Source organism: Mus caroli, chromosome 11, assembly GCF_900094665.2.
Source record: "Mus caroli chromosome 11, CAROLI_EIJ_v1.1, whole genome shotgun sequence".
Taxonomy (NCBI): Eukaryota; Metazoa; Chordata; class Mammalia; order Rodentia; family Muridae; genus Mus; species Mus caroli.
In genome coordinates, this window is record NC_034580.1 from 28,230,206 (window position 1) to 28,248,772 (window position 18,567).

General features: G+C 44.3%; 1 protein-coding gene across 9 annotated transcripts in view; it reads left to right on the forward strand.

The window, feature by feature from the left end:
- Window positions 1-2,610: 2,610 nt before the first annotated feature.
- Fbxw11 (F-box and WD repeat domain containing 11) overlaps window positions 2,611-18,567 on the forward strand; it is a 109,762-nt gene continuing 93,805 nt past the window's right edge. For 3 of the 9 annotated variants that reach the window (XM_029483131.1, XM_021176070.2, XM_029483133.1), the window contains exons 1-2: window positions 2,632-3,012; window positions 13,019-13,176. Coding sequence is in view for 4 of the 9 variants with exons in the window: in XM_029483129.1 (XP_029338989.1) it covers window positions 2,968-3,012 (45 nt within the window). In the remaining 5 variants the exon portion in view is untranslated. Of the gene's footprint in view, window positions 3,013-12,161; window positions 12,182-13,018; window positions 13,177-18,567 lie in introns of those variants that run through there. The other 6 variants (XM_029483126.1, XM_021176073.1, XM_029483127.1 and 3 more) reach the window with 5 other exon arrangements.

Genomic DNA, 18,567 nt, shown 5'->3' on the forward strand with positions numbered 1-18,567 from the left:
GTGCTGGGATTAAAGGCGTGCGCCACCACGCCCGGCTTAAGATTTATTTTTTAACTCTGTGTGTGTTGAGGTATGTGCACAGGTATGCTTGCGGAGACTACCAGAGAGCATCAGTTCTTCCAGAACTGGAGTTCCAGGCAGCTGTGAGCTTCCTAGTATGGGTATTGGGAATTGAACTCAGGTCTACAGGAGCACTCTTAGCCATTGAGTCCATCTCTTTAGTCCTCAGTTAGAAGTTTAGTGAAACTTCTAACTGATTAATTTTGGCAGTGCTATGGGTTGAACCCAGGACCTTCAGGTTAGGGATATGACAGAGGTTTTTTTTGTTGTTGTTTGTTTTGTTTTGTTGTTGTTTTTTGGTGACACGGTTTCTCTCTGGTTAACTGCCCTGGCTGTCCTGGAACTCCTTTTGCAGATCAGGTTGGCCTTCAATTCACAGAGCTCCACTTGCCTCTGCCTCCTGAGTGCAAGGATTAAAGGCGTATACTACCATACTCAATGTGTGAAGATTTTTAAAACAAGGAATATGGTAGTCTAGGCTAAACAAACACATGGGAGGTTCATACTCATCCTGTGGCCCCTACATGCTCTAGTGTATGAAAGGTGCTGGCATTTTCAAGGTCTTGGTCGCATTGGTGAACCCTAATAAACTAGTCTTTCAGTATCCATAGAACTTCCCACACTCGATATGGGCTTGGACATATGACTTGCTTTGACCCATGCGGCAGTCAGACCTTGATAATCATCTGCTGATGGCTCTTGCCCTTTTTTGAGCCACCCTCCAGAAGCTTGGGAGACCCCAGAGGATGAGATACCATTCTGAAGGTGTTCCCAGCTGGTTACAGCCCCATGTGTAACCTCAGCTGATATATCACATTGGTTCAGAAGAGCTTGGTTAATTTACGTAATTGTATAAAATAATAAGCCATTGTTATTCTAAGCCACCACGCCTTGGAATGGATGGTTATGTCACAATAGGTAAATGAAACAAAGGTCATTTAACCTAACCTCCTCGTTACACTTCTGACTGTCCCAAGTCCAGAAAGGGAAGAGAGTTTGGGGAAAACCAGACAGCAAGGTATTGGCAGTAACTCTAATTCTGGGCTTTTCCCAGTTGCTTTTCTTTCAATCTCTTGGTGAAAGCCACTAGATAAAGATTCAAACGCTATCTGCAGGGGATTTACACTGTGGTCTGGATGTATACAGATTACTGTAATGCCTTGCTCTCTGGGAATCGGAAGACTAAGTCATCCTCTTTACAGGGGCAAAGAATTGAAACACACTTGAGAAGCAGGAAAGCAGGCACTGCTACTGTGAAGTGGGCTGGGTACAATGAGCCAGGCCCTTGAGACACTTTATAACAGCTCTGACTGCCAGGTCTCCTGTAAACATAAACAACTTAACAGTCCATCAACATTAGACAAGGCCATTCTGTGGCCTTATCTTATGGATCAAGACAAAAACAAGACCACCCCATAATCATTTGTGAACACAGATAAAACATGGACATTGTCTAAGTCCCCGAAACACAGCTACAAGACTAAAACACTTGAATCTGGCTAACAGGAGAGGCTGTCACCAATTACTGGATTAGCTTTAATCTAATGTAACTTTCCATAGATAAGACTGAGGTGCCCAGTCTTATACCCCCACTTCCCGGCAGTATCTGCTCCAAAGTCCCTTCAAATCCTTTTCTACATTACCTAAGGTCTCTTACTGAGACGCCCATGCTTCATCATGGTGTATGTTCATTTCTGCTTCAGCTAGGAAAAAACCCACCTTGTTCAACTATCAGCGTGCTCCTGGGGGCTTTTGGTTCGAGGGTACTGACAGACTTGGAAGTCACAAGGAGTTAGAGGTTCACTTAAGTCTCTAGATGCGTTTCTTCATATCATTTCTAACTCATAGTCAATGTCTGCTGTCTTCCCTCTAGAATTAACCTGTATAAGAACAGAGGTCTCTCCGGTCATTCCCAATGCTTAGGGCAGTACTAGTAGAAACTGAATGCTTAAAAATAAGTGTCTTCGGCCGGGCGGTGGTGACGCACGCCTTTAATCCCAGCACTTGGGAGGCAGAGGTAGGCGGATTTCTGAGTTCGAGGCCAGCCTGGTCTACAAAGTGAGTTCCAGGACAGCCAGGTATACAGAGAAACCCTGTCTCGGGAAAAAAAAAAAAAAGTGTCTTCAAAATGTACAGCTTCTTTCTCATGGCTCAGCTCCTCCCAGTCAGTGTGGCAGATCTCCACACACCGCTTTCCCAGCTCAGTCTCCAAACTCTTAGATGCCCATCTTCCTTTGATTGTGTCTTCGGCCTCGCGGGCCCCCTCCCACACTTCCTAGTGCAACCTGGGACCCACCTGTCTCCACCATCTGTCCCTACCAAATGTAACACACAGAGAGAGGCCGCGCTGCAGCCCAGACGACTAGTGGGCACCGCAGACACCCACTGCGCATGTGCGGAGATCGCTCGCTCGCACTGCAAAGATCTCCGACAAGTGAGGAGTTGCCTCGGAGTTTCCGTCCAGGTCCCGGCGGCTACGGGCTGCCAGGAAGTCAGGAACGACCAACCGGAAGGAGACCTCGCGCGCGAGGATTTCTGGGACAAGTAGTCGCGGCGCTCGCGAGGCCCTATCGCGAGCAAGCCCTAGCTACTCCAGCTCTGCACGTCCCATACTCACAGCCCTGCGCTCCCCTAGGTGCTCTCTCCGGTGGCAGAAGCCTGGCAGATTGGACCAAGCGGCTTCTTGCTCCCACAAAGCTGCGCGAGCCGCCGCGGCTGCCGGGAGTTGTAGTCTTCGCTGTGCGTCCTGCGTCGGCCGAGGTGAGGGCGGAGCTGCGGGCGGCCCGGGCGGGCTGGCAGCTAGAGTGGGTGCGAGAGCTGCCTCCACCGCCGCCGCCGCCACCGCCTCCTCCGCCCGGGCCGATCGCTGCTGAGCGGAGAGAGCGAGGCGGGGCCGCCGGGGCCGCCATGGAGCCCGACTCGGTGATTGAAGACAAGACCATCGAGCTCATGGTGAGTGCGGCCCGCTGGCCTTCAGTTCTTCCGGCCGGCCGGCGGCCGGGGGGCCTGCCCACCCCGGCGTCCGCGCCAGGCCAGCCCTCGTTCCCCGCCGCCTGGGCCCGGCCGCCCCCCTGCTAAGGCTCGTTGCTGACGCTTCGCGCTCTTGGGCCGGCCCGGCCTCCACTCCCCGCGGCTCCCCCAACCCCCTCCTTGCCGGGCTCCGGCCAGTCTCGAGCGCCCCAGCCTCGCTCCTGCCGGAGCCACTGCTCACTCTTGCCTTGCCATCACACTCTCTTTTTAGAAGGGGATTTCTTTTTTCCCTTCCCTGGATTCCTCTGGCCCGGCCTGCATCGCGCCTCCCAGCCCCGCTCAAGCTGAGGGTGATGGTGGTGGAAGGGAGTCCGAGACCAGTTGGAGCCGCTTCGGCCTCCATAACCTAGGCGCGGGGGTTGGGGGTGGGGTGGGTGGTAGGGGTGGGTCTCAGCACCCTCGCCCCAAGCTACCGCTGTGTGGATGCCAAGATAGGCCCCTTTGGACTGGGATGTTGGGGGTGCCTACGACTCTGAAGCTGTTCCGGATAAGGGGCCTATTTTCCAGGCCCCTGCGGTGTCAGGCTTCTCGGACAAAGGGTTTCCTACCCTGCCGGGAAGGATGTTTGTATAGCAAGGCCCTAGGTACTCTTGAATTTCATCCCCCAGGAAAGGGAAACCATAACTTTTATCATTTGGGAAATGAGAGGGGAGGGAGAAGAGGTCGCGCTCATCACTGCCACCCTCTCTTCTTTTAATAATAAAAAGTGGGAGGGGGGTTGCTTGGCCCACGGATAAGCAGCGATCCCTGTACTGTTAGAAACCATTGGTAGCCAGCCTGGTCAGGTCTCCCCAGACACCCCTAACCCGTTTCTGACCTCAGACTTGGTGCTAGAAAGGTTTTTGGAAACAGGACTCTGAGTCTGGGAAAGTGAAGGATTTGCTCATTGGCGGAAGAAATAAAGTATGGCTGGCTGGTATTACCTGCCAGTTTGAACGTGAGGGAAATCAAACTGGGCCCAGGAGAGTTGGGGAGGAAATCAGCCCCTGCAAATGAGCATACAAAGGGCTTCTTCCTGTGAAAACCTTGATAGTTTCTTTGTGTCTCTACTAATATAGGAACAACTAGTATCTGCTCCACAGTATTAAGAAAAGGTGAAAGATCTGCTGAACTTAGCAAGATGTTTTCCTCGTCAGAGTTTCTCCAGTGTGAATCGCTTATTGAGTCAGTGATTCCACTGGGTAGGGTTGGTGACATCAGAGCCACTTCCCCCATTTAATGCTATAAATAATAAATGGTGATACTGAAAGTCTGTTGGATAGCCTCATGGTTTCTGTGGATGATGTTATCCAGGGAGCTGAGGTACACGTTTTAAAATGGAAGTATAGTAGCATAAATACAGAGTCTCATGTCTGCTGGACTCTGCACAATGTGCAGAATTGGATTGTTGAAAATTAAACCTGGAAGTTTCTTGTTGTTTGTGTGTGTTCAAAGGAATTCTGTCACTTTATCTTCAGGTTCTGAGGACTTTTTCAGAATCGAATTGTTGGTTATAACAATTTGGGAAACTTTCATAGTTATTTTGACAAAATATCTTTTTTTTTTTTGGTTTTTCGAGACAGGGTTTCTCTGTATAGACCTGGCTGTTCTGGAACCCACTCCTCTGTAGATCAGGCTGGCCTCCTACTCAGAAATCCACCTGCCTCTGCCTCCCAATTGTTGAGATTAAAGGCCTGCGCTACCACTGCCCAGCAACAAAATATCTTTGAAAAGTTGTTGTTTAATAGGGAACAAAATAGCCATGAAAGGAGTTACAGAGACAAAGTTTGGAGCTAAGACAAAGGATGGACTATCCAGAGACTACCCCACCTGGGGATCCATTCCATAATCAGCCACCAAACCCAGACACTATTGCATATGCCAGCAAGATTTTGCTGAAGGGATCCTGTTAATAGCTGTCTCGTATGAGGCTATGCCAGTGCCTGGTAAATACAGAAGTGGATGCTCACAGTCATCTATAGGATGGAACACAGGGCCCCCAATGTAGGAGCTAGAGAAAGTACCCAAGGAGCTGAAGGGGTCTGCAACCCTATAGGTGGAACAACAGTATAAACTAACCAGTACCCCCCCAGAGCTTGTGTCTCTGCTGCATATGTAGCAGAAGATGTCCTAGTTGGCCATCACTGGGAAGAGAGGCCCCTAGGTCTTGCAAACTTTATATGCCCCAGTACAGGGGAAGGACAGGGCCAAGAAGTGGGAGTGGGTGGGTAGGGGAGCAGGGCAGGGGGAGGGTATAGGTAACTTTCCGGATAGCATTTGAAATGTAAATAAAGAAAATATCTAATTAAAAAAAAGTTGTTCTTTATGTATTATTGTGAATTTACATATGCACCACAGTGGGCATGTGGAGGAGGTCAGAGGACAACTTTGTAAAGTTTCTCTCCTGCTTTGACTTGGTTCTGAGACTTGAACTCATTTTGTTTGGCATGTATGTTCAAGTGCGTTTGGCTGAGCCATCTTAATGACCTCTATTTTGGCAAAGTGTCTTCATACATGTTCCATCTTCTTAAAGATAAACTATATCTGCTTTCATAGTGACCAGTTCTTCATACTGAAACACATTCACTTAAAACAACCAAAATGTCTTCTTTTTCTAAAGAGTTAGAAGAAATACAGTGTAACTAACCCCAGGCATGGTCTTCTAGCATATGACTAAAGAAATACTCTGGCCCACATTTACTGGTTTTCTAAGCTTATAACTAAAAAAGTTTTGTTTTGAGTGCTGGGGTGCATCTCAGTGGTAGAGCACGTGCTTAGTTAGCGCCCATAAAATCCTGACGGGTGTTTAGATTTTGTGTGATAATATTTGCCATTAAATTGAAGTGATGTCACCTAATGAAGACATAAAAGGGATTTAATGTAGGATTCTTAGAAATGTAATAAAAAGAAAATGTGCCAGGCATGGTGGTACATGCTTTTAATCCCAGTACTCAGGAAGCAAAGACAGGTGAATCTCTGTGAATTTGAGGTCAGCCTGGTCTACAAAGTGAGTTCCAGGACAGCCAGGGCTACACAGCTTGTCCTAAAATACCCAAACAAACAAACAACCCCTCCAAACAACTCCCCCCCAAACAACCAAACAAAACCCTGTCTCAAAAACCCTAAACTAACTAAAGTTGTAGTGCCTAGGCCTGCATTGTTAGATCTGATTCTCTGTGTCCATGCGTATGCAGGGTTACCTGAGTCATTTATAAGGCATGTAGCTACAGTTTTTCCAAACTGTTGATACCTGCTTTTCATTATGACGGGTTTCAATTATAATCAGCATACCCTATTGTGTTATATTTTTAAATATTCTTTTGAAAATGACTTCATATTGGTTGGGAATGTTAATAGTAGAGACTACATCTATTTAGTATAGTATACACGTTGCTTCTGTCCCTAGCTATCCTAGGGAATAGTTGGAGGAGAAAGATGGTGACAACAGAACAGTGAAGTTTCAAAACCCAGTTGTCACCTTTGTGACTACTCGAGGCCTGGTCTACCAAAGGTGCTTCTGTCCTGGCATTCTGTATCTAGGACTGACCTTAACAGGAACCTTACATAGATTCTCTGTCTCCCCATTTTCTCCTTTCTCTATGTCCTTTATGCCTCTCTCTTCTTATCAGTCTCCCATCTCCCTCTTTTTAATATATTCTCTCTTTCTCCAGCTCCCTGTCCTCTGGCAGGGTCTTGTGTAGCCCAGGATGGACTGGAACTTTGTAGCTGAGGCTGGCCTTGAACTCCCAACTCTTTTTCCTCTACCTTCTAGGTGCTGGGATTATGGATCTGTCCTACCATCCTCGGCAAGGCTGTAAATGAACTCTTGAAAGAGACAATGAACTATAGTTGCTGATAGTGAATAATTTAATTGTCCTGTGGCTTTCATGGCTTTACTGGCCTAGTGCTAAGCCAACTTTATGGACCTGTTTTCTAAACTTAACAATCAACATTATTATGAGTGAGATAGAAGAGCAGTGATCCATTTTGGAAATATTCAGAGCTTACCAGGCTGTGTGTCTGGTTTGGCGGATTTCAGTGGAAAGAATGCAAACTGCGTTATGCATCACATTGAGTTGGGAGCAGGAGTTGATGTACAGGCATTCCTTAGGAAGCTGCAGATTGACAGACAGGTGGCTAGTTCCTCCCATGAAAAGACAGCAAAAAGCTGCAACAGTTTAAGGACACAGGCCAACAGGCAAAGGTGCCTAAATACTGAGTTTCATTCCCTAGGACTCACATAGAAGAAGAGAAGAAACCTCTGGAAAGTCACCCCCATCCCAGCAAATAAGCAAATACAATTTTACAGAAGTTTAAGGATGATAATCCTGCCGCATGAACATGAACAAAACTTGCCTAGTTACACTTCTACTGAGTTATTGGCTGTTGAAGCATCCCCGCTGTAAGAGACCTTAAGTGAGTCACTTCCTTTTTGCTTTCAGCTCCTAAGTGGATGAAGTAATAAAGACTAAATATAAGAAGGTGCAATCTAAATGCTATTTTTAGAACTATTGAAGTATATAGGCAGGCTGCAAAACTAGGAAGAGGAAAGAAATTGTTCAGGTAAATTATTGTTTGTCTTTCTCTTTTCTTTGTGGTTCAGTTTTTTTCCGCTCCCTTCCTGTCTTTGGCTTTGTGAGGCAGGTAGGATTGTGTAGTGAGTCTCCAGCCATTGGGTGTCTGCACTCACCCCTCACTGCTCTCAGGTGGTGCTAGCTCACCATATGTGCAGAAATGGATGCCGGCTTCAGATGAAATAAACCACACGTGTTTATAGACTCTGACCTAGAGAGACTGTGGCCCAAATAGTTAATCTGCCTGAGAATTTGCAGTAGGTTGACGTCCTTCAGACTTGACAAGGATGGCCCTGACTGCTGCAGTCTGTCCTTTAAGTAGAGAGCTAGCTCAGGATACTCCCTAGGCCACTGACACAGAATCCTGGACCCACACACATGTGTGTTTGGGTAGTGCTATTGGAGCATCTATAAGGACTCTGGGATCCTGGGGGCGACGCATCTCCAGGCCTCCTGACTCTGCTTTCCATCCCTCTTCAGTTCTCTCTCCCTCCTGCCACTTTCTTGCCTTCTTTCAATCTGCCTCGCTGATCTTTCTTCCCACTTTCTTTTCTGTGCTCCATCGAGAGTTGGGGGACCATGGTCCTGCATACTCTTGTCAGTACTGATATAAACTGCTTTGAGTACATTTATTGAAGGCTGCTGTTTTTTTTTTTTTTTTTGGTTTTTCGAGACATGATTTCTCTGTATAGCCCTGGCTGTCCTGGAACTCACTTTGTAGACCAGGCTGGCCTCAAACTCAGAAATCCGCCTGGAAGGCTACTGTTTACTAAAGGTTTCCATCCATCTCGTCTACATATGCTGATAAACCTCTATAAGCCCAAGAAATATAATGGAAGCCACCCTTTGATGTTAGTTTGTGTGGTGGTGGTGGTGGTGGTAGATAACATCTTGTTTAGTTGCATAGCACACTACCTGTGTGGAATAATCCTTAAATGAATCCTGACATTTGAATTATCTGGTTGTACTTAGCATAGTCTGTGATTATACTGTAGTTACCTGTTTGTGTCCCCCATTAGATGATAAGATCTTCATAGGAGGAGATGAGACCTTCTTCCCTTCCTCTGGCCACAGCTTCTTCACATACACAGTGTGCTCTTGTAATATATGTTCATTTAGTAATGGACTACTTTCTGTATCTTGGCCATCTTTATGTCTGTGAAACTTCATCTGTTTCTTTCTTTTTAAATTAGCTTTATTTATTTATTTATTTATTTATTTATGTATTTATGTATTTATTTAATGTATGAGTACTCAGACACACCAGAAAAGGGCATCGGATCCCATTACAGACGGTTGTGAGCCACCATGTGGATACTGGGAATTGAACTCAGGACCTCTAGAAGAGCAGTCAGTGCTCTTAATTGCTGAGCCATCTCTCCAGTGCACTTCACCTGTTTCTAATGCTCATAATTATCTTAACTTTTATGGAACCTTAACCTCATTGACTGAATTACCCAGAATTGCATTTGGGTCCAACACCATTGTCAGACGCTGCAGCCAGTGATCTTTCACCGTGTGCCAAGTGTGTGCTGCTCAACGACTTGGCTATTTATTAATTTAATGTTAGGGTGTTTTCTTTCTTTTTTTTTTTTTTCCCCTCTCTTGTTTTTGTTTTGAGACACGGTTTCTCTGTGTAGCCCTTGCCTTTCTGGGATTTGCTCTGTAGCTGGCTAGGCTGGCCTTGAACTCACAGAAATCTACCAGCCTTTGCCTTCCACTGATCACTGGGATTAAAAAAGACCATTGCTGAGGCTTTGTCTTTTTAAAATACCATCCTTTAAAGATTTTCTTTCAATGAGTTTAGCACAAAGGTGTACGTAGAAGAAAAAGACTGATGAGGGAAATGGAAGGTGGTGTGTAGCACATGTGACATGTATAAACATTTAGTCATCATTTATGCATATATTGACATATGCATCCTAGACCCCATCTATCAAGTAAGAACTAAGGAAGCTATTCTCGTTGGTGAGAATAGTTGGTAAGCTACAAGGGTTTCCTGACCTTAGAAATCGTGCTTAACTAGCAGAAAGGGCATGGCAGTGGGGCAAGACACCTGATTTTCTGTCAAAGCTCTACACTCGTTATGTGACCTTAAAGGAAGCCTAATCAGGCCGCTTAGCTGTACATATGGAAACCTGGAGAGCCTTCTAAATTATGGGAAAGGTTTCAAAAGGCATGTATATGAAAGGACTTCACAGTAGGGGACAACCTTACTAACTCTACCTCCAAGTACAGAGACCCTTTTTAATTTTAATATTGGAGTCCATTGCTAAGTTGTCCAGGCTGTATCAGTCTCCCGAGTACCACCACACCCGGCTGATGCTTCTTTTAAAAAACATTTTATTATTGTGTATGCATAAGCATGAGGTGTATATTGTGTGAGTATGTGTATTCGTGTGCGTTCTTGCGCGCATGCATGTGCTTATGTGATGAACTCACTATGTAGCTCAGGCTGGCCTTGAACTTGATGTTCTCTCTAACCCACCCGCCAGGTTGCTGGATTATAGGTGTGTGCCACCATGGCAAGCCTTCGGGGACCTGCATTTTATAAAGCACAGTCAGCACAGATGGTGTGGGAAAAGTTAACTTTTTTCCTCATGAGTTTTGCATATGTTTATTTGTAAAGCTATTTACATGTATATACATTTATTTTTAGAGACTTAACATTCAGTTGCTTTTAGCCCATAGATATAGTGAGTCATTCTTTGAGGGACATGGTAATATTTTACAGTATCCAAAATGTATTTGGAAAATATGGGCAGTATTATGATGTTTAGTCTGATCAGACCTTTGTAGCTATAGAGAGAACCTCTACTTCCACCTCAGCCCTGGGTTGGGTATCCCAGTAGAATGAGACTGGCAGTTAATGTGTGTGATCATTGAATATTCTGATTAATGATTCATTGTTTTAGGGTGTTCTGTGAGAAGAAGATTTTTGATTCTTGGCAAAGCTGGTGGCTTTAACCATTAATTGAATAAACCATGTTTCCTTCTAGGTTGGATTGTTGTTTATTGAATTAGTTGACAGTGGGGGAAACCTGTTGGTCAAGAATGAGTTCCCCTCTGTTAAGTTTCTGCTTCATCACAATTGCTTAACAGGAAGTTTGTCTTTGTAGGCAAATGAGAGACAGACTAGGAAGACCTGACAGTCCAGTTGCTGTGTCTAACCTTGGCCTTACTGTTTTAACAAATGTTAGCTTTTGTGTAGGGTTATGTGATGTCAGCAGGAAGATTGCTTAGGAAATCCCCTCTAATGGCTAGGCAACATAAAGGCTTCACAGGCCAGAGTGTAGTGAGGTAGAAGTTGGGACATTATCAAGAAAAATGGAAGGAAAAAAGAAAAATGCTTGCTTGTGGGTAGAGACGTGTGCAAATGCAGTGAGTGGGCGTTGGTCTCCAGGAGAAAGACTTCTACAGAAGGGAAAGCCAAGCGAAGGCTCTACACACCTTAACCTCTTAAGGACTTAAGCGAGAACCTTTAGTCACTTTAGGAACCGATAATAGAGTATACTTTGGCTGTCTGAGTAGAGACAGGGAAAACTCCATCTTCACTCTCCACCTTTGTCTGTTAATCTTCTGGAAAGCCTGACACCAGTTAGGCATTGGAGAGAGACTTCTTTGAAGGAAGGGTGAAAAATTAACTTACCAGTACAGGGAAAGGCCAGAGGATTCAATAGGGTGAGAAACAAGTTAGCCGATGAAGTGGTTTGCTGTTGGATGTAAGTTGAACTTTGACAAAGAGTATATTCTTTTAGTAACAAGCCACCAGCATAGTTCACTGGATACTTTTGTCACACCTGGATTTCTAGTTTAATTAATTAAGACAGGTTTCATGTATCTTAGGCTGGCCTTGAGTTTGCTATGTAGCCACAGATGCCCTTGAACTGATCTTCCTGCTTCCACCTACAGAGTCCTGGGCTTAGAAAGATGTGCACCTAGTTAATGCAGTGCCAGGGACAGACCGTGGGACTTTGAATGCTAGGCAAGCCCTCTGCCAACCTAAGCCTCCAGTCATTCTTGGCTCAGTAACAACTAGTGAGGAACGGCTTGAGCTCGCTCGCTTGCTTTCTTTCTCTCTTTCTCTCTTTCTCTCTCTCTCTCTCTCTCTCTCTCTTTCTTTCTCTCTCTCTCTCTTTCTCTCTCTCTCTCTCTCTTTCTCTCTCTCTCTTTCTTTCTCTTCCTCTCTTTCTTTCTTCTTTCTTTCTTTCTTTCTTTCTTTCTTTCTTTCTTTCTTTCTTTCTTTCTGTATGGTGCTTTACCTAGTGCTTTCATTAAGTTGTGAGGACTGTAGTATTTACATCTGGTCACTGTGGTGCTGTGTACTCACAGACGGGCCTGGCCATTCACTGCCCAGGGTGTGGAAGTCAGCACACTGTCAGCATCGCCTGTGGACGGTTCTACATCTGAGAAGTTAAGTCTCTTGAGTTGAGAAGGGATCTTAGATGGCTGCTAACACAGAAGAGGACTCAGGCACCTTTAAGATGTGTTTTGCTGTGGCATCAATACTTGGGACCTTGGAATTGTATGGCTCTTTGGTAATGTGGAGTAATATGTGGAGTTTGGTCTTCCTGTACCAGACTGCAGTTCTTACCCTTCTGTACTTTTGTAGTTCTCAGGAACTTAGGGCCTTTTGAAAGTATTTATTGCTTTTGTCCCAGGGTTTTCTGACCCTTGTACTTAGGAAGCAGCTGTATTTTGTGAAAATGATATGGTTAATAGAATTTGGATTTACTGTAATGTGTATAGGTGTCATCATGTAAATTATTGATTAGTGTACTTTATTGTTTCTTTGGTTTAGTTGATAATTAGCTGTTGTGGGGTATTGGCCTTTATCGAACTGTAAGTTCACACTTATTATCATGAGTTTTAAGAATATTCAGTATCCCAGTTGAACATCAAGGATTTGAGTAATATATGTAGGTTTGATGTCTTTTCAATGGCAAATCACATGATTCCTTTACTAGGTATGTCAGTAAATATTGGGAGATATTTGAACCCTTGCTTATTTTCATTTTGGCTGGCAAACTGCTTTTGTAATGGTGGAAGAGCTGTCCTAGAAAACAGACAGGAAGTTCATTGTATTGACTAGACAGGGACAGTTTATGTGGACGGTTGAGTGAGTTTTTAGTTCCTCTCATTTGTGGATTGTGTGCTGTTTGTCATGCGTAAATATTAATATTAGTCGTGTCTCTATTCGTTATGTAGATTCCTTCTCTCAATGCTAAAGTGAAGGATACTGCCCCAGGTCCTTCATGGCCAAGGTCTTTGCCTCAGTTCCACCATTCCATCAGGCCCTTCTCTCCATTCTTGGTGGCTGTCATTTGCCGCTGGTGCCATGGTGGGTGTATGGATTGCTTTCTGTCTTTCAACAGTTACCGAAGTGCATGTTTGGGATTTTGTTGAAGAATGCTGGATACAGTAAACGGAAAGAATCTTGGAAGATGCTTGACTGCTGTCTTTTCTCAGACTAGTCTGAAGGGAATTCCCCCATTCATTCAGTGGTGGATCTGAAGTGCAAAATACTTTCCAGGTAAGCCATTGCCCTGTGTTGTGTTGTTTTGTGGACTCACCTCACTGAAAGACACTTTAAAAAATCTTTTCAAAGTTGCATATTGAGGCTCACCCCTGTAATCCCAGTACTTGGGAGGGTAAGGCAGGAGAATTGCTGCAGGTTGGAGGCCAGCCTGGGCTACAGAGTGAGGCTGTATTTCAAACAACAACAAACAAATCTTTTCTTTCTTCCCCCTTGCTAGGGATGAAAGACATACTGAATATTTGTGCCTAGTGTTTGTGAGTCAGTGAAGGGCCTGTGGCAGAATTGCCAGTAAAAACTGTATACATGTAAGGATTACAATTACAGGCTTAAGATTTCTTCTCATCAGATCTCAACAGAAAATATTGTAAACAGGGATTTTCAGAGGTCTGAGGGGATAGTTTATAAAACAAGTGGCCATTTTGAGATATTTTCTTGCATGGATTAAATGTTGTTGATAATGGCCAGATTGTTTTTTAAAAATACCATGTAAGTAGTAGTCTGTCGTGAGGACTCCTAGAGGCTCTTCTCAGGAAGAGTCGTTCTGTAGCAACTGTTGAGAGCATTGCTAACTTCTCGGCACTGTAGGTAGGTACTTGGCATGTTTTTTAATTGGCATATGTGTCACTTGAATTTTAGATGGTGGGACGGAGCTCAGAAGCACTAAGGAAGTTCAGGTTACCCGGCCATGCAGTTAGTAAGTGGCAGAGTCAGAGCCAGGCCTGGACTCTTGCGGCCAATGAAGTTTGTGTTTAAGTCTTTTGGATTTTCACTTTTTTTTTTTTTTAACAGTGAAGTGTGTGTGTGCGCGTGTGCGCATGCATGTGTGTAGATGTAGGTGTGTATATGTGCTCACTGTATCTGTTTCAGGGATAAGGGTTGTATATGGAGGCCAGGTTGATGGCAAGTGTCTTTCTCAATAGCCCTTATACCATATTTTGGAGACAGTCTCCTGATGAACCTAAACACTGGTTTTGCTACACTGTCTGGGAGACCAGTGCTCAGATAATAGGTATGCCACCTCAGGCTTTGATGTGATTTGTGTTTGTCTGTTTGTTTGTGTTATTGTTTTAATTTATGTGGGTGAAGATCAGGTCAGATCCTCATGCTTGTGCACCAGGCACTTTATTAACCAAGCCATCTCCCTGGCCACAGTGGAGTTTTACTTGAAGAACACAGCTAGCTCATTGTTTGGCATGGTATTTTTCCTAGTCAGGGTTACTATTGTTTTAATGAGACATCATGATCAAAAGCAAGTTAGGGAGGAAAGGGCTTATTTGACTTATACTTTCAAATCACTGTTCATCACTGAAGGAAGATAAGACAGGAACTCAAACAGGGCAGGAACCTGGAGGCAGGAACTGATGCAGAAGCCATGGTGGAGTACTACTTACTGGCTTGCTCCTCATGGCTCCCTCAGCTTGCTTTATTTATCATTACCCGCCCAGGATGATCCCACTCAAAACAGGCCAGGTCCTACCCCATCAATAACTAAGTGAGAAAATGCCCTACAGACTTGCCTACAGCCCTATTTTATGGAAACATTTTCTCAATGGAAGTTTTTCTCTGTCCAGTGACTCTAACTTGTGTCAAGTTGACATAAAACTAGCAACACAGTATTTTCGAAATTTCTGATGTTCTGTCTGCTTTGTGAAAATTCAGCAGATCTTTAGTCAGTTGTCCGGGTGAATATGAAAGTAATTTAGGAACATAAGAGAGGCATAGTACATTAAAACACAATGTGCTGTATACAGGGATCCCCATTGGATTCAATCTCACATTTTTCCCCATTCCTTCATAGTATTTTAGCTTTACTCAAATAGCTTATAGCTCAAATACATACACTTCTTTGTTGCGGCCTGCCCGCAGTCCACAACATGAACGGTTCAACTGAGAATGGCAGTTCTCTGAAAAGAGAGGAATCTAGACGGGGGCGGAAGAAACAATGGAGCCAAGACAACAAGTTCTGATCAAGGCTCAATTTTACTATTTCCAGACACTCAGTTATAAAGGAAGGGGGAGGGAACCCAATATCCCGCCAAGTAACTCAGGGTCCAGTAGCAGGACGAACAGGTGTGTGCCTCCAGGCAGCAAAGGCAGGTTCCAGCAGTGGGCGTGGCAGGACGAATGAGCCGGTAGTTCCACCCTTGAGCAAGCAGGTTCCAGGCTGGGGGAAGGGAGGCCACACTTCTTTTGACCTATCATCAGTCAGCCTGACAGGATAGATGTTCTCAAGTAACTCGTGAAAATATAATTTTTTCATTATTTAACATTCCCTTTATTCCCCACACCCTGTATTGTTTGAAAACTTTGTGTTACAGAATGACATTCTGACTTGTTTCAGTTGGATTTCTTCGAATTTGCTAATATTCTAGCACACCACCTTAAGAGCATTGGGCCGTGGCTATTGGAGTAGAAAAAACAGGCCGTAGTAACTGAGCGCTTCTTCTCTATGAAGATTCGTGTAGTTAATGTGTAGATAGGAACTCACATTTCCTTACAGTAACCTGGTAGGGTAAGAGCCCTCAGTGCTCCATTGCCGAGGAAACCAATGGCTAGAGTGATTAAATAGTGTGTTCAATAGCAGAGATGAGAGGGAGTCTAGGCAGCAAGGTTTTAGAGACTGTGCCTTTATCCTCTGTGCTCTTGTTTAGAACAACATCCAGTCATGGGTACACAGGCTGAAATCCTAACACTGTATACAATTTTTTTACCTTAGAAATTAATGAAGCTGGGTGTGGCAGTTCATGAGCCAGTAATCGTAATATTGGGAGGCTGGCTGTTGAGTTCCCATAAATCTAATTCAGTCATTGTGCTCAAAGTGTGTCTTTAGCCTGGGGATGGGGTAACATCAGTAGCTTTACAATAAATGCTATTAGTAAGACCAGAAACTAATTTATAAGCTTACAGTGAATATATATATGTTGGCATGATTAGTATATTTTTTTCTTTCTTCTTTTGAGACAGGGTCTTATGTAGCTCTCAGGGTTGCCTTGAACCCGGTATATAGCTGAGGATGGTCTTGAACTTGTGATGTTCTTACATCCACATGGGAGCGCTGAGAATTACTGGCATGTACAATTATACTATTTTATTTGATGGTGAGCATCAAACTCAGGGCTTTTGTGTATGCTAGGCAAGTACTCTACCAACTGAGCTGCATTCCCAGCCCAAGTATTCTCTTACACAAGGGTTTGCTAGATGCTAATTTATATGCTAGTTTAATTCAGAGAGGCCTGCAGACTCCACCCAAAAGGACTACAACATTCTCTTCTGTAGGGAAACTTTGCCTAGCTCAACATATGAGTGCCAATCCTTTGTGGGGTTGGGGGGCATCAAATAACCTTTCACAGGGCTTACATAGCAGATATCCTGCATGTCAGATACTTACTTTACAGTTTAAAACAGTAGCAAAATTACAGTTGTGAAGTAGCACCAAAAATAATTTTATGCTTTGTGTGGGTCATCCTAACATGAGAAACTGTGTTAAAGGGTCACAGCATTAGGAAGGCTGAGAACCATTGGCCTAGCAGGTCATGTCTGTTAAGTAAGATTATCTGCTGGTTGGCTGGAGAGAACCTTTTCTGCGTGTTTGTTTGTTTTGTTTCCCGTGGAGTGGATAGATCTCCTGACGGCAAAACCTCCATTCAAAACCTTTTCTATTGGGGCTTTGGATTTCCTCCCTTTTCCCTTTCCTTTGTTTTTTGTTTCCAGATAGTGTTTTGTATGTAGCCCAGGTTAGGCATGAACTTGTGGTCCTCTTTCACCCTCCTCAGTGCTGGAATTCTAGCTCCATGCCACCTCTGCACCTGCTTTTAGAGAACTAGGTCACTTAGCATATTCAGCTTGAGTGTACTTTTAACTTAGAAGTCCGAGAAGTCCTTGTTTCTTCCTCTTCTCTTTTTTCTTTTTGCACTTGTATGTGTTATTTATTTGTTCGTGTGTGTGTGTTCATGTAGAGGCTAGAAGTTGTCTTTCTTCATAGTTCTCCATTTTATTTACTTGAGTTCTCATTACAATGAGCTTCACTGAATCCAGAACTCATGGATTGGCTAGTATAGTTAGCTGCTGGCATTGAGATTTGGACTTCTCTCCTCCAGTTTGTGGGACAAGAGCTTTTCCAATGAGGCACCCCTCCCCCACCCCTACCCCTCTACCTCCCCACCTCTCTCCCCTTATTCTGGCCCCTGATTTTGTCTCGAGTTCCTTTGTCACTGCTGTGACCCATTTTCTGTCCACTTTCTATTCTTAAGGAGATAGTTGACTTACTAAGCTTATGTAACTTGGCCATATCATATGTACACAGGAGCATACTGAGGATCACATACCCAGTGGTCCATTCTCCATCTTATAGCATGCTGTTCAGTGGAGCTTGTTTTCAGCCTATGTTCTCGGGGTAGAAAGGGTAACACAAGTAAATTGGTGTTTCAGGAAGTTAGCTTGGCAGGTGGATGCAGGATAAAGAGACTGAAGGCAGAGATATGTTAGGCTTAGTGACAGTGATAAAAGGGAGCCAGAGGAGCCGGGTGTGGTGGCGCCCGCCTCTAATCCCGGCACTCAGGAGGCAGAGGCAGGAGGATTTCTGAGTTTGAGGCCAGCCTGGTCTACAAAGTGAGTTTCAGAACAGCCAGGGCTACACAGACAAACCCTGTCTCGAAAAACCAAAAAAAAAAAAAAAAAAGAGGGGGAACCAGAGTGCTTGCAGGAGGGTTGACTGGGGTGCTGTGGTTTGTGAAAGTTGTAGGTGGCCGATCTACAGAGTTTAGGGGTTGGTTTTAGTAGCAGAATTGAGGAGTAATATCATAAGTTTTAAATTTTTTTTCTTCTGCCTTGAGCCCTTTAGGAGGTGTTTGCTTTCTTCCTTAGGATGGTAATACTGTAATAGAACGTGATAATTAGGGGAGAAGAAAGAATGACTTCATGTTAGGTGAGACTAGTAATGAATTTGATTCACCTATAGATGAAGAAAACCTAAGGGTGGAGGTATCTGTATGTAATATTGGTCTGAGCTCACCACATAGGGACATTTGGGAGCCTTTGTCTTCATGTAGCTGTATGAGATCACTCAAACACAGATTTGTCTGGGGATGGCAGCACACAGGAATGAGTTGTGATGTTGACCAGGTGGTGTGGTTACATTTCTCTTTCACCCTGATTTCTCAGCACCCTGCCAGTAACTGTTCCCAATCTACAGATGAGATCATTATACATAGTTGCATCTTCTCTCTCACTCTTAACTGGCTGATCAGTGAGGCACAGTTGTTCATGTGTTTTCAGAACGCCATTGGCTTATTGTATATACATCCTTTGTTCTTGTTTTTGTGTTTTTTTGTTTTTTTGTTTTTTTTCCGAGACAGGGTTTCTCTGTATAGCTCTGGCTGTCCTGGA